We start from the raw sequence: 12,050 nt of genomic DNA, 5'->3' as shown, positions 1-12,050 counted from the left end.
GGACAGCGTTTGAGGGCAAGGGAGGAGGAAAAAGCAGTGTGTGGGTATGGAGGGGATGCTGCAGTGTGAAGAATTGAGGACTCTGGATGAGTGGTATCCAAATGAACAGTTATGAAATAGACCTTGTGTGCTATTCCAGCTACAAAAAGAACTGGCTTCATCTGCTAATATGTAATAAATTAATTTGAAAGATTTGGTTTGCCTAGCATCTCTTTCTAGTAGCATCTCTTTGTGATTGGAAAGCTATCTGGGGCCTTTCTCACTTGACAGCATTACTCTGATGCTCATTGATTATTGTGATTATTAACCAACTGCTAGTCTGAAGTATTACTGTGTTACCAAGCTGACATTTTGGGGTTTACTGTCCATTCATAGTGTGCTTTTTTCCTAATCAAGAGTTAATTTTTTTTAACAAATGATAGTTGAGAGAAATCTTTCACAGCTGAATATTCTTTGATTTATTGCTTAATGTGTTGAGTTCCTATGAAATAAAACTGTTCAAATTGTGGTTTTTTTCTAGCTCTTGAGTATCAGTTTCTATCCCAATTTATCATCAAAGGTTACAGTTTGCTTCACATTTCTCCATTTTGCTGTGAGAGATAGAAAGAATGAGAACTAGTTTACTTTAAACAAATGTTGGTGTTCTTGTGACTGCTGAACCATCTATTTTGCATTTTGTATTTTTATTAGCTTTTTCGTTTCACTGTTAATCAGTGATGGTGTGTGGGGGTGTAAAGAAAAATCAGTATTTTGAATTACTAAAACATTTCAGAACATCAGCATGAGCAGGCCCTCTAGGAGAAATGCATATATATGTGTTTTCTTAGATTAGGAAGGGAAAATGAAAATCCATATTAGCAATCTTCTCTGCAGTTTTGAGTTGTAGCCTACTGAAGACTTGAGCTTTCTCTTCTAGATCCTCAGGAAGCTTAGTCAGAAACCCAAGTTAATCTATTTTCATGCAGTGGTATATTTTAGAAGTATTTTCTTTACTATCTTGCCAAAAAGCATAATTAATTTTGTAAGAACAAGTAGACTATATACTTAGGTTACACCATAACTTTTGAAGGAAAATTTGCATATACACAGGAAAAGTGAATTTATGTAAAGCAAGTAGATTGAAAATTATCTTAGCTATATCCATGTTTCCATGGATGAGACAGCTATGAAAGTACTGCTGTTTGAAGTATTCAAAGAGTTCACTTAGAACATCATGTTTTTAAAACATTTCAGTGCAGTAGATACAAATGGACAACTTCTATAAATTTAATGTTTATCATTGAAAGAGAATTGATGATTCAATTCATTTAAAAATCATCTCCATTTATAAAATAACTGCATTGAGTCACACTGACCTTACCTTTCATGTCTCTGCTGTCTGTATTTCTTTATAGATTATTAGGAACTTGACACTGTCACAGGACAATGTTTTTCTCCCTTAAATTTGTAATCTCTGTAATAGTAATGATCTTAATGTGGAGTATTGAGGTTGATTTGAAATGCTTAATGCTGTTTTTTAAACTATTCACTAAGCAGTTACAAGAGCACATAGTGTAGTGTAGGGAATGGTGCCAAGTTGCCTGGTACAGCTGGGATACTCTGTGACTACCCCACCTTCCCAGGTGCCCTTGTGTAGTGAGTACAATGCTCTGCAAGTGGAAACCAGACAGTGGTGAGGATGATGGTTCATTTGTGCTGGAAGACTTGCCAAGGTGAAGTTCCCCTATGCACTGTGTCAAAACTGCTTCCAGAAAGAAAGATAAGGTGTTGGCATAGGAGACCCTCTTGTGGGGAACAGAAGGTCCAACTTCCTGGCAAGGCCCACTTCTTAAGGAAGTCTCCTGCTTCCCTGGGGCCTGGGTTAGAGGTGCAATGAGGAAACTTTCAGCTCTGGTACAGCCTTGGATTATTATCCATTACTGCTTTCTCATGTAGGCAATGATGAAGTTTGAAATATGAAGGCCAAGGATGATCAGAAGGGATTTCAGGGCCTTGGGGGACACCTGGTTACTATGGGATCAAGAGCATGAGTAGTATACTCCTTTATCCTTCCAGTTGCAGGGAATGATGAGGGAAGAAACAAGAACCAGCAGATGGTACTTGGTGGCAACAGTGGGGGCAACAGTGTCAAACAGAGAAAAGGATCTTTGCACAGGGCTGCAGTACGTCTTGAAAGAGCCTTAAACTGGATTGAAGGGGAAAAGGGCTAAACCCAGGCTTACTGGACATATGGGACACACTGCTGGTGGCCACACAGCAGTGTCTGAGGGATAGAGTGGTAAGCAAGATACTTCACACTGCTCCATGATGTGTGAGTACACTGGAGCACGTTTGAAATACATACAATGCATGCAGCATCAGGAACAAATTAAAGGAGCTGGAAATGAGCAAATAAGAGGCATGTTTTTGTCTTTGTACCTTTTATACCAGTAGGAAGAGCTATTTAGACATGGGTGAGGGAATTTTACTTCATCTGGGAAGAGGGCTATATTCCCGAAGGCTACTAGAGAATATACCCTTCTGAGTTAGAAAATTTCCTGATGCCTCTGTCATTTAGATAATGAAGGTGAGTATAGGACAGTCACCGTAATTTAAAAGTACTGAAAGTTTTACTGATCAAATAAAAGAAAACAGCTTTGTTCCTGTCACTGAGATGTGTTAGAACCATTTTGTCTATAAAACGGACATGCAATGAAGCTTTCACTAGGCATGAGAAGTGCAATGTAGCTGCAGTATTTTCTTGCTTTCTTTTTTAGAGACCCCTTAATTCTTTTTACCTCAATATGGGTTTTGTGATCAAGTATAAATGTGTTTGCATATTTCTGTAAGTTACACAAGGTATTTTGCACAGTCCTCTGTTTTTACCCTTCAATACTGTTACACTTAAGAAAAACCCAACCAAACACTACAATTATTAGACTTTTTTATTACTTTTTCAAATAAGAAATGAAAAAATAGTGTTAAAGAAGGAGCACAAGTTATTCTGGGGAAGACATGATTCCAGCTTCCCTAGAATCTATGCTTGCTTTTTCCAGTGATCATATCTTCAGCTCAGTTACCATTGGGAACCAAGTGATACAGCCTGTTGCAATTAGAAGCTGTATTTCACAGATTGTTGGGTTTGGGAGTCCTGTGCTGCAGAGGTTTCTGAAGAGCAAGCATTCACACACTGGCAGTTTTCCACGTAGAGATAGTTATAATTTATGCTGGTTCCGTTTTGGCAGGTCAGGGTCACCTCTCTTGTTTGGGTGCTGACTTCCTGGCAGCAACCACATTCATGTTCCATTTGGTTTGCTTCAAGAGAGTACCTGTGTTCCATGGGGGAAAAAAATGCATCTCATTAAAAGCTGACACAGAGAACCCCCCTCAGTGATTTTTATTTTTCGTTTGGGTTGGTTTTGGGGTTTTTTTGTACATCCTCCTTTCCTCCCTCTCACACACACTTATGAATGTGGTTTTTGTTACCTCTGTCTTTGATAGTGAAACTGTTCTTGCTTCCATTGAATCTGATTCAATTCAGTGGAATCACAGAATAGCAACTAAGTTAATGTATTTATGTGATTGTAGAACCAGGTAGGTTGGAAGAGACCTTTCAGATCATTGAGTCTAAGCATTAACCCAGCACTGCCAAGTCCACCACTAAGCCATATCTCTAAGTACCACATCTGCATGGCTTTTAAATACCTGCAGGGATGGTGACACAACCACTTCCCTGGGCAACCTGCTCCAGTGCTTGACAACCATTTCAGTGAAGAAATATTTCCTAATATCCAACCTAAACCCCTCCTGGTCCAACTTGAAGCCATTTCTTCTCATCCTTTCCCTTGTTACCTGGGAGACCAACCTTCACCTCACTACACCCACCTTTCAGGCAGCTGTAGAGAGTGTGAGTATCTCCCCTAAGCCTCATTTTCTCCACGTTAAACACCCCTCGCTCCCTCAGCTACTCTTAATAATACTTGTGCTCCAGGCCCTTCCCCAGCTCCACTGCCCTCCTCCGGACACATCGGGCACCTCAATGTCTTTGAAGTGACAGGCCCAGAACTGGACACAGGACTTGAGGTGGGGCCTCACCAGGACTAAGTGCAGGGGGACAATTTCTTCCCTAAGGTCCAAGGCTTTACAAAAGTCCAAGTAGACAACACCCATAGCCTTTCCCTCATCCCCTAAGTGGGTCAGCTTGTCACAGGAGATCAGGTTGGTCAAGCAGCTACTTTTCCCAAGTCCATGCTGGCTGGGCCTGATCCCCTGTTTACCCTGTGATTACACTCAAGACTATCTGCTGCATGCCCTTCCCTGGTACAAAGAGCAGGCTGACAGGCCTGTAGTTCCCTGGATCCTTTCTCCAACCTTTCTTGTACATGGGCATCTCATTTGCTGACCTCCAGTCAGCTAGGACCTCCATGGTTAACCAGGACCACTGACAATAATCAAAAGTGGCTTGGTGAGCACTTTCTCCAGCTCCCTCAGTACCCTTGTGACAAACCAGTATAAAGGAAGCCATAGAGCTGTTAAATTAATTTTTAGAACTTACACTGAGGAGCCAGGACAAGTTCCTTCACAATATGACAGCTCAACAGGTTCAGAAGACTCACAGCCAGCATGGCGGATCACAGTTTTCTTGCTGTAAGGCTTGCACTTTGTAGCTTCTTAAAAAGAGGGGAGGAGAGAAAATATACTTCAATTCTCTAACTCAGAATTAAAGGAATGCTAAAACAGTTTTGAAGTGCTTGATGCCTGATTATTGAGAATCTGCAGTATGCGATGGAGTGGGTACTGTGTAATGTATATAGAGTTGCCAGATAAATCTTTGATTTCAGCTGTAAAGTGCCTTTGGAATAATGCAGAGGCCTGAGCATTGCTGGTTTGATTTGTGGTATTCAGTATCAGGAAAAAAAATTGCAGTTTTCTTTTGAATAAATAGTGGAACACAGGGTCTTCCTAAATAGGATAAGTGAAAATAGGGTGAGTGAAGAATCCTTCCATCCACTCAAAGATAGTTACAAGTTGAATGCAGTGCTCTTCAGAACACATAAACACAGCATTACTTACGTTTACATATTTTGCAGCAGCCATCAGGAGTAGTCTCTGTTTCATCCTTTGTAAAAGTAAAGGAGGATTTGTATTAGTGCTCAGATAAAAATCATGAGTAAGAATATAAGTAAGCAGTACTGATACTGGGCAGAAGACTTCTCTGTGATGAACCCTGAATGAAACAATGGATGACTTACTGTCCTCACCATAGGAGTCTTGAATCTTTGTAGTCTCATAAGAAAATACTATGCTTTTCTTATTATTAATCATAGATTAAGCCTAGTTTCATTCTTAAGACATTCCTGCAACTTTTCATGAAAGTGATTTGTTGTATTCCTTGTCCCTCCTTGTTCATTTAAACTGAATTCAATCAATGAAAAATTGATTAAAACTTACAGGATCACACTCGTCGGCGTCGTACTCAGGGCATACTCTTTTAGTTTGGACTGCAACAAACTGATCTTCAATTTTTTCACATTTGTAATGGCTGCATTGATCAAGTGGCAGGATCTCATTAACCTAAGATTTTATAAGAAAAGCAAAAGTTGGTTTTTTTTCATTGTGATCAAGTATGTCAGAGCTAATTAAGTTCTCAAAGATTCTCATATCCTTCTGAACTTCTTTCAAGTGGCAAAAATGAAATTCTGCAAACTGTAGCTAGCTCGAAAGTTTAAATCCTGGCTCTGAAAAACTTAAACCATGAATTAGAAACCATTGTCCCATTTTGCCCCATTAACCACACAAATCAAGAATCTGATTCCAAGTAAGTGTTCAATTCAGATAGCTGGTGTGTTGTTTTTCCAGCAATTTCAGTATTATATTTTTACTAGTAAGGGACATGAGTTGGCTTTTAGCTGTTCTAACTTGTATTGGCTAACAGAGAGATCTGAAAATGAAAGGAATGCTTACATTGAGCACGTGAACAGTGTTGTTACTGAGTTTGACCTTGCAAGCTACTTCAATACACTTCCCGCAGCACTCTCCTTCCTCAGTCATGTATTGGTAACCCTACTCGGAAAGAGATGAAGAAGAAAGTATATTGAGTTGGTGATGGAGAATTCTAGTCTTGCTCTAGCTGACTGGGCAGCCTAGAGACCCTGAACTCACCAGTGGGCAAGATGTCTCACACTGAACTGTTTCACAATGCATAATGTTTGCGTTAGTCTCTGGATCTCTCTCAGAACTGCAGGTACACTTCTTACATGAATCGATTACTACTGACTTTCCAACCTGCAAGACAAAAAAAAAACCCGAAAAACATTCAAATGCCAACAGTTTATATATAATATAAAGGCAGAGTTTAAAGCATTGCTGAGAAACATTAATGTTGCTGAAATGCAAGTACAACTGAGCTCTCAAATTCTCTTTGAACATAGAGTTATGTGGTTTCATGCCTTGCAGGAAAGCTCATATTAAGAGGAAACTAAATGAAACAATGTAAAAGGGAACAGTAAATTAATGAAATGAAGACTGGTTTGTACTGTCCTATTATTTTGCCAGCTTTTCAATGCTCCATTTAAGAATTTTTTTTTCTCTCTCTGTTCAGTGGTTATAAAGCAATTGTAATTAAAAAACATATTAAAATACGCCTTTATATATGCAGATACATAAGCAGAGATATAAATTTCCATATGGATTTTAGTCCCTCTGAAAGGTATCCCCAAAGGCTCCAGTGCTAATATTTAAATTATGAGTTAATGACCTAAGTACCAATTTTAGCAAAAAGATTTAGGTATCAATTGAAGAAAAAATGTTAGCTTTATTTTTTTAAGGTTCTCTGGGCTTATTTCAAAGAGTGATTGAGTTTCTGCTATTCATCAGATTGTTTGGAAAACCCATTAATTACAGAAGTGAGAGGAAGCTTAAAAAGAAAGTACATCACTAAAAATGGTACATGCTCATACTACATGTTGAGAAACATTTCTGTGACAAATTCGATTTTGACATTAAAATAGCCAAACAACTTCCAATTAAGGGCTCTAGAGAGAAAAAAAAAAAACCCAAACCCAAAAAACATGTGCCGAGAAAAGAACTTTCTCAAAGAGTTATTTTTGTTGAAAAGATGTACTTTTCAATATACTGCTATATCATTCTCACCGTGTACAACGTTCCATTAATCACACAGACATCAGGTATTGGTTCTGAAAAACAAAACAAAAAATTAATTCCAGAATAACTCATATTGTGAGACTTCCTGAGAAGTCACGATGTTATCAAGTTTTGTTACTAACACAGAGAGTATTGAAAACTCGAATTCAATCCCCCTACGTGCTTAGACTTCGTATGCAGTGTAGCTGAATGTTTAAGTAAAGTTTCATCATTAAAATCAGCTGGAAGAGCTGGAGGGGAATGGCTTCAAACTCAACCTATGCCTGGAAAATTCCTTTTTTGCCCTTTCAATATCTGGTTCAATTCAAATTAAATTAGCTGTTTCCTCTTTGAATCCTAGGAGTCCAGTGACATTCAAAGATGCTTTAGCTATTGATTCTTTGTGACCTCTCAACATGGCTTGTATGGAAGATTGACTCTGTGGAAAAAGGTATTCCTACTGTGGTAATTAAAATTTGACAACATGGCAGAACCCATTTATTTCTTTCACAGAACTATTTCAAACTTGCTTGTTCCTTTGTTTTGACTTTCCTTTTTCAGGCTTATTTACAGGTACTTTTTTCTTTTTATTCTTTTGTACAGGTATACATATATAAAATATATGTATATAAAAGGGTATGTTTATAAATAATGTTATATAACTATAGGATTTTTTAATTTTCATGACATCTGGCAAGATCGTAAGTATAATTATTACTTTTCATACACTGACAATTCAGTTACTGATTACAATTCACTTTGTATTATTGCTTCCCATTACTTGGTCTTGTAGTTAACAGTTACGAATTTTACTGGCTTATTCTTATGTTTGTGTATCTTTGTTTAGTTGTATTTAGGCTAATGTTAATGGGCTCCAATATTACATTAATAACACTGAAAAAGATACATTGATAACATTTATGATTACAAGTACAGAGATAGTTGAGCTACAGAGACCAGTGAATGTTCAAAATATTATTCTGCTGTCCCACCCATTCTCTCATTGAAGTTAATTGAAAATAACTCTTTTTTTTTTTTTTTTTTTTAAAGGTTTAATGAATATTTAGTCAAAAATTGTGTGTCCGCTGAGACAAAACAAATTAAGGAAGGTTTTGTTGTTATTGTGATATATGAAGAACTTGCTTAGATATTAACAGAAGTGTAAATGCAATTTACTGGAGTGTACGGTAAGTATTTGTAATACTTACGGCATTCAAATTCAGGACAACATGGGTCTTTCTGTGGTAGTACAGCCATGGAAACGAATCCTAGGTCACAAACTGTTTGCTGAGGTGTCTGGCATGGGAGCGGCTGGCATTGCACAGTAGTAGTGAGGGAGTCACAGACACACTTCTGGCATTCACTTATCCACTCCTCTCCAGGCTGAAAATATGTGGATTATTTATTCTTAAATGCTCTTTCCCCCTAGTTGTTCAGTTTTAACTTAAGATACACTCTCAAAATTAGTAGGAAATTCAGATTAGAGTTATTTTAGCACACAATTTAAGAGCAGATATGCTGAGAACAACTACAGAATTTTCTTCCACATTAAAAGAATGGTATTTTACATTTCATGGCTAGTCTACTTATTTCTGTGAAATTTAAATGACTGTTATTAAAACCAAAAGTCTCTGCCATGGTCTTAGTGAGCTTTTCACCTAGAGATTACTTGAAAGTCTGGTAATGGCAGGTTAAATAACTGTGTGCTATCAGGTCCTTTGTTCCACGACCAACTTTGTTACTGAGATACATTGAGGTTGATTTGAATTGGCTGTTAAAGGACAGAAATTGGTCTGGTTTTGCAAGAGTGGTGTATTAGAAAGTAGGGAGGGGAACCACCTTTCGTGAAGGATTGACATCAGTACAGTTTCTTTCCACTGAAGTTGTGAGGGTTGTTGCGGTGGTTGGTGAAGCTTGTGGTGTAGTTGAGGAGGTGACTGAAGGGACAGGAGTTGTCAAAGGACATGGCCCCTGAAACGGCTCAATCTCACATTCCTTGCTGCAAAGTGCATAAAAATTACAGCCAGCTCTATCCGTTCTGTTGTATACCACTTCCCCTGTAGATGAAAATTGGAGGAGAAATTACAAGACCAATGAAAATACTTAATGAGAAAAACCAAGAAAATATTGTGAAAATATAAGGCATATTCATGCATAGAAAGTTCTGTGTTTAGATGATTTTGAGTGCTTATCTTTAACTGAAGAGAGTCTTAAGGGTTTATGTTGCTTATGAAATTTTTTATAATCATAAAATAAGACACTTACCAGGAGAAAATAAAGTGTCAAACACATGACAAAAGCATGGAGTTAGTTTGCTGGATGTAATGGATGGGCTGGTGGAAGAACTGATGGTTGCAGGAGTCCTTGTTGTAACACGGCTTGATTGTGATGTACCAGTTGAAGTTGCTGTTGAGCACAAGTAATAATTTAGTTTGCAGCACAGGATTTTGATCTAATAATTTTAACATATTCAAGAGGTCATTTCAACATTCTGGAAAATCAAGTGAACATTTTTGTTGCATTGAAATATTTGACCTATTAATAAGTGAAGACTGTGGAAATTGTTTCATTATACATTGAAAAATAACTGGCATTTGGCAAATCTTAAGACATTTACCTCTAAAGTTTTCAAAGGCTTCAACTTTTGCCCTTGAAGGAAGAATTAATACTATGAAGCTAACCCAGCTGTGAAACCTAGATTCTAGTGACAGAGGGGCAGATTGATTAAAAACTGGTTTATGTGTTTCAAGGAATATAAATGGTCACAGAATCATACAATCACAGATTGGTTTAGGGGAAGAAGCCACAGAACACAAAGATACGAATGTTGCTCTAAAGAAAAAGCTGATCGTAAACATTCAAGAAGTAGAGAATTACATACCTGGGATGACAGTGGTGGCAGACAAAAGAGTGGAAGCAATATTCTCTACAGTAGAAGAAAAGGATGTTGTAAGAATTTCTGTAACACCTATGGTACTTCCAGACTGAGGAAGAGTGGTAGTGAGAACACCCGGGGTAGTGGTTCTTAATTTTATTTCAGGCACAGTGAAGGCAGACGTAGACAATGTTGGAGCCTGGGTTGCTGCAGTAGAGGTTTTGCCAGAAGCAGTCGTTGCTGAGGCTGTTGTGGTGCTTCCCTTGGTAGTCCTGGAGGTGCTGGCACTGCTGGTGGCTGGGGTGGGCACAGTTGTTGTGGGTGGGGTGCTGGTGGTTGTACCTTCAGTCTGAGGAGGAGAGGTGGTGGTGGTGGTAGCAATGATTGTTGATATTTCTCTCTCTGGTGCTGTGATTCTGGGGACAGTTGTGGTTCCTATGGTGGTCCTTATTTTATCTTCTGAGGTTCTGGTGGTAGATATTGGAGCCTGGGTTGCTGCAGTGGAGGTTTCTCCTGGAGCAGAGGTGGCTGAGGCTGTTGTGGTGCTTCCCTTGGTGGTCCTGGAGGTGCTGGCAGTGCTTGTGGCTGAGTTGGGCACAGTTGATGATGGCGTGATGGTGGTTGTACCTTCAGTCTGAGAGGGAGAGGTGCTGGTGGTGGTAACAATGATGGTTGTTCCTTCTCTGGCTGGTTGTGTGGTGCTGGGGACAGCTGTGGTGCCTTCAGTGGTTCTAATTCTGATTTCTGGAGTGGAGGCCGTAATGGTTGATGTTGTTTGAATAGCAACAGTGGATAATACAGTTGGAAGAGTTTTTTCTGTAGATATAGTTGTGCTTTCTGTGGTGGTTGTGGAGGTGGCAGTGCTGGTGGCTTGGCTGGACACTCTTGTTGATGGTGGGGTGATGGTGGTCGTGCCTTCAGTCTGAGGGGGAGAGGTGCTGGTGGTGGTAGCAATGAGGGTTGTTCCCTCTCTGGCTGGGACTGTGGTGCTGGGGACAGCTGTGGTGCCAGCGGTAGTTCTTAATTTAACATCAGAGATTGTCGTGGGAGATGTTGGAGCCTGGGTTGCTGCAGTGGATGTTTCTCCTGAAGACGTTGTTGCTGAGACTCTTGTAGTGCTTCCCTCAGTGATCCTTGAGGTCCTGGCAGTGCTGGTGGCTGGGGTGGGCACGGTTGTTGTGGGTGGTGTGATGGTAGTCGTGCCTTTGGTCTCAGGAGGAGAGGTGCTGGTGGTGGTAGCAATGAGGGTTGTGCCTTCTGTCTCTGGTGTGGTGCTGGGGACAGCTGTGCTGCCAATTGGGGTTCTTAGTTTAACTTCTGAGATTGTGGTGGTAGATGTTGGAGCCTGGGTTTCTGCAGTGGAGGTTTCTTCTGGAGCAGAGGTGGCTGAGCCTCTTGTGGTGCTTGCCTTGGTGGTCCTGGAGGTGCTGGCAGTGGTGGTGGCTGGGGTGGGCACAGTTGTTGTGGGTTGGATGATGGCAGTTGTACCTTCAGTCTGAGGGGGAGAGGTGCTGGTGGTGGTAGCAATGATGGTTGTTCCTTCTGTCTCTGGTGCTGTGGTGCTGGGGATAGCTGTGGTGCCAATTGTGGTTCTTATTTTAGCATTAGATATTGTGGTGGGAGATGTTGGAGCCTGGGTTTCTGCAGTGGAGGTTTCTTCTGGAGCAGAGGTGGCTGAGCCTCTTGTGGTGCTTGCCTTGGTGGTCCTGGAGGTGCTGGCAGTGGTGGTGGCTGGGGTGGGCACAGTTGTTGTGGGTTGGATGATGGCAGTTGTACCTTCAGTCTGAGGGGGAGAGGTGCTGGTGGTGGTAGCAATGATGGTTGTTCCTTCTGTCTCTGGTGCTGTGGTGCTGGGGATAGCTGTGGTGCCAATTGTGGTTCTTATTTTAGCATTAGATATTGTGGTGGGAGATGTTGGAGCCTGGGTTGCTGCAGTGGAGGTTTCTCCTGGAGCAGAGGTGGCTGAGCCTCTTGTGGTGCTTCCCTCGGTGGTCCTGAAGGTGCTGGCAGTGCTTGTGGCTGGGGTGGGCACGGTTGTTGTAGGTTGGATGAT

The 12,050-nt window shown here is 40.4% G+C and overlaps 1 protein-coding gene across 1 annotated transcript in view; it reads right to left on the bottom strand.

Annotated features, from left to right (window-relative positions):
• Positions 1-3,026: 3,026 nt before the first annotated feature.
• The window catches only part of LOC146436527 (uncharacterized), a 40,938-nt gene continuing 31,914 nt past the window's right edge, over positions 3,027-12,050 (bottom strand). The window contains exons 35-46 of the mRNA XM_085063805.1: positions 10,504-11,955; positions 10,004-10,215; positions 9,388-9,528; positions 8,962-9,179; positions 8,331-8,505; positions 7,132-7,175; positions 6,142-6,264; positions 5,944-6,042; positions 5,431-5,553; positions 5,053-5,098; positions 4,535-4,649; positions 3,027-3,308 (exon numbers count right to left, since the gene is read on the bottom strand). Coding sequence (XP_084919931.1) covers positions 3,092-3,308; positions 4,535-4,649; positions 5,053-5,098; positions 5,431-5,553; positions 5,944-6,042; positions 6,142-6,264; positions 7,132-7,175; positions 8,331-8,505; positions 8,962-9,179; positions 9,388-9,528; positions 10,004-10,215; positions 10,504-11,955 — 2,965 coding nt within the window. The 3' untranslated portion in view covers positions 3,027-3,091. The remainder of the gene's footprint in view (positions 3,309-4,534; positions 4,650-5,052; positions 5,099-5,430; positions 5,554-5,943; positions 6,043-6,141; positions 6,265-7,131; positions 7,176-8,330; positions 8,506-8,961; positions 9,180-9,387; positions 9,529-10,003; positions 10,216-10,503; positions 11,956-12,050) is intronic.

The sequence above is a fragment of the Lichenostomus cassidix genome, chromosome 5 (assembly GCF_008360975.1).
Source record: "Lichenostomus cassidix isolate B80296 chromosome 5, HeHo_3.0, whole genome shotgun sequence".
Classification (NCBI taxonomy): domain Eukaryota; kingdom Metazoa; phylum Chordata; class Aves; order Passeriformes; family Meliphagidae; genus Lichenostomus; species Lichenostomus cassidix.
The sequence above is the reverse complement of the archived record's forward strand: the minus strand, read 5'-3'. Positions and strand labels throughout refer to the sequence as shown.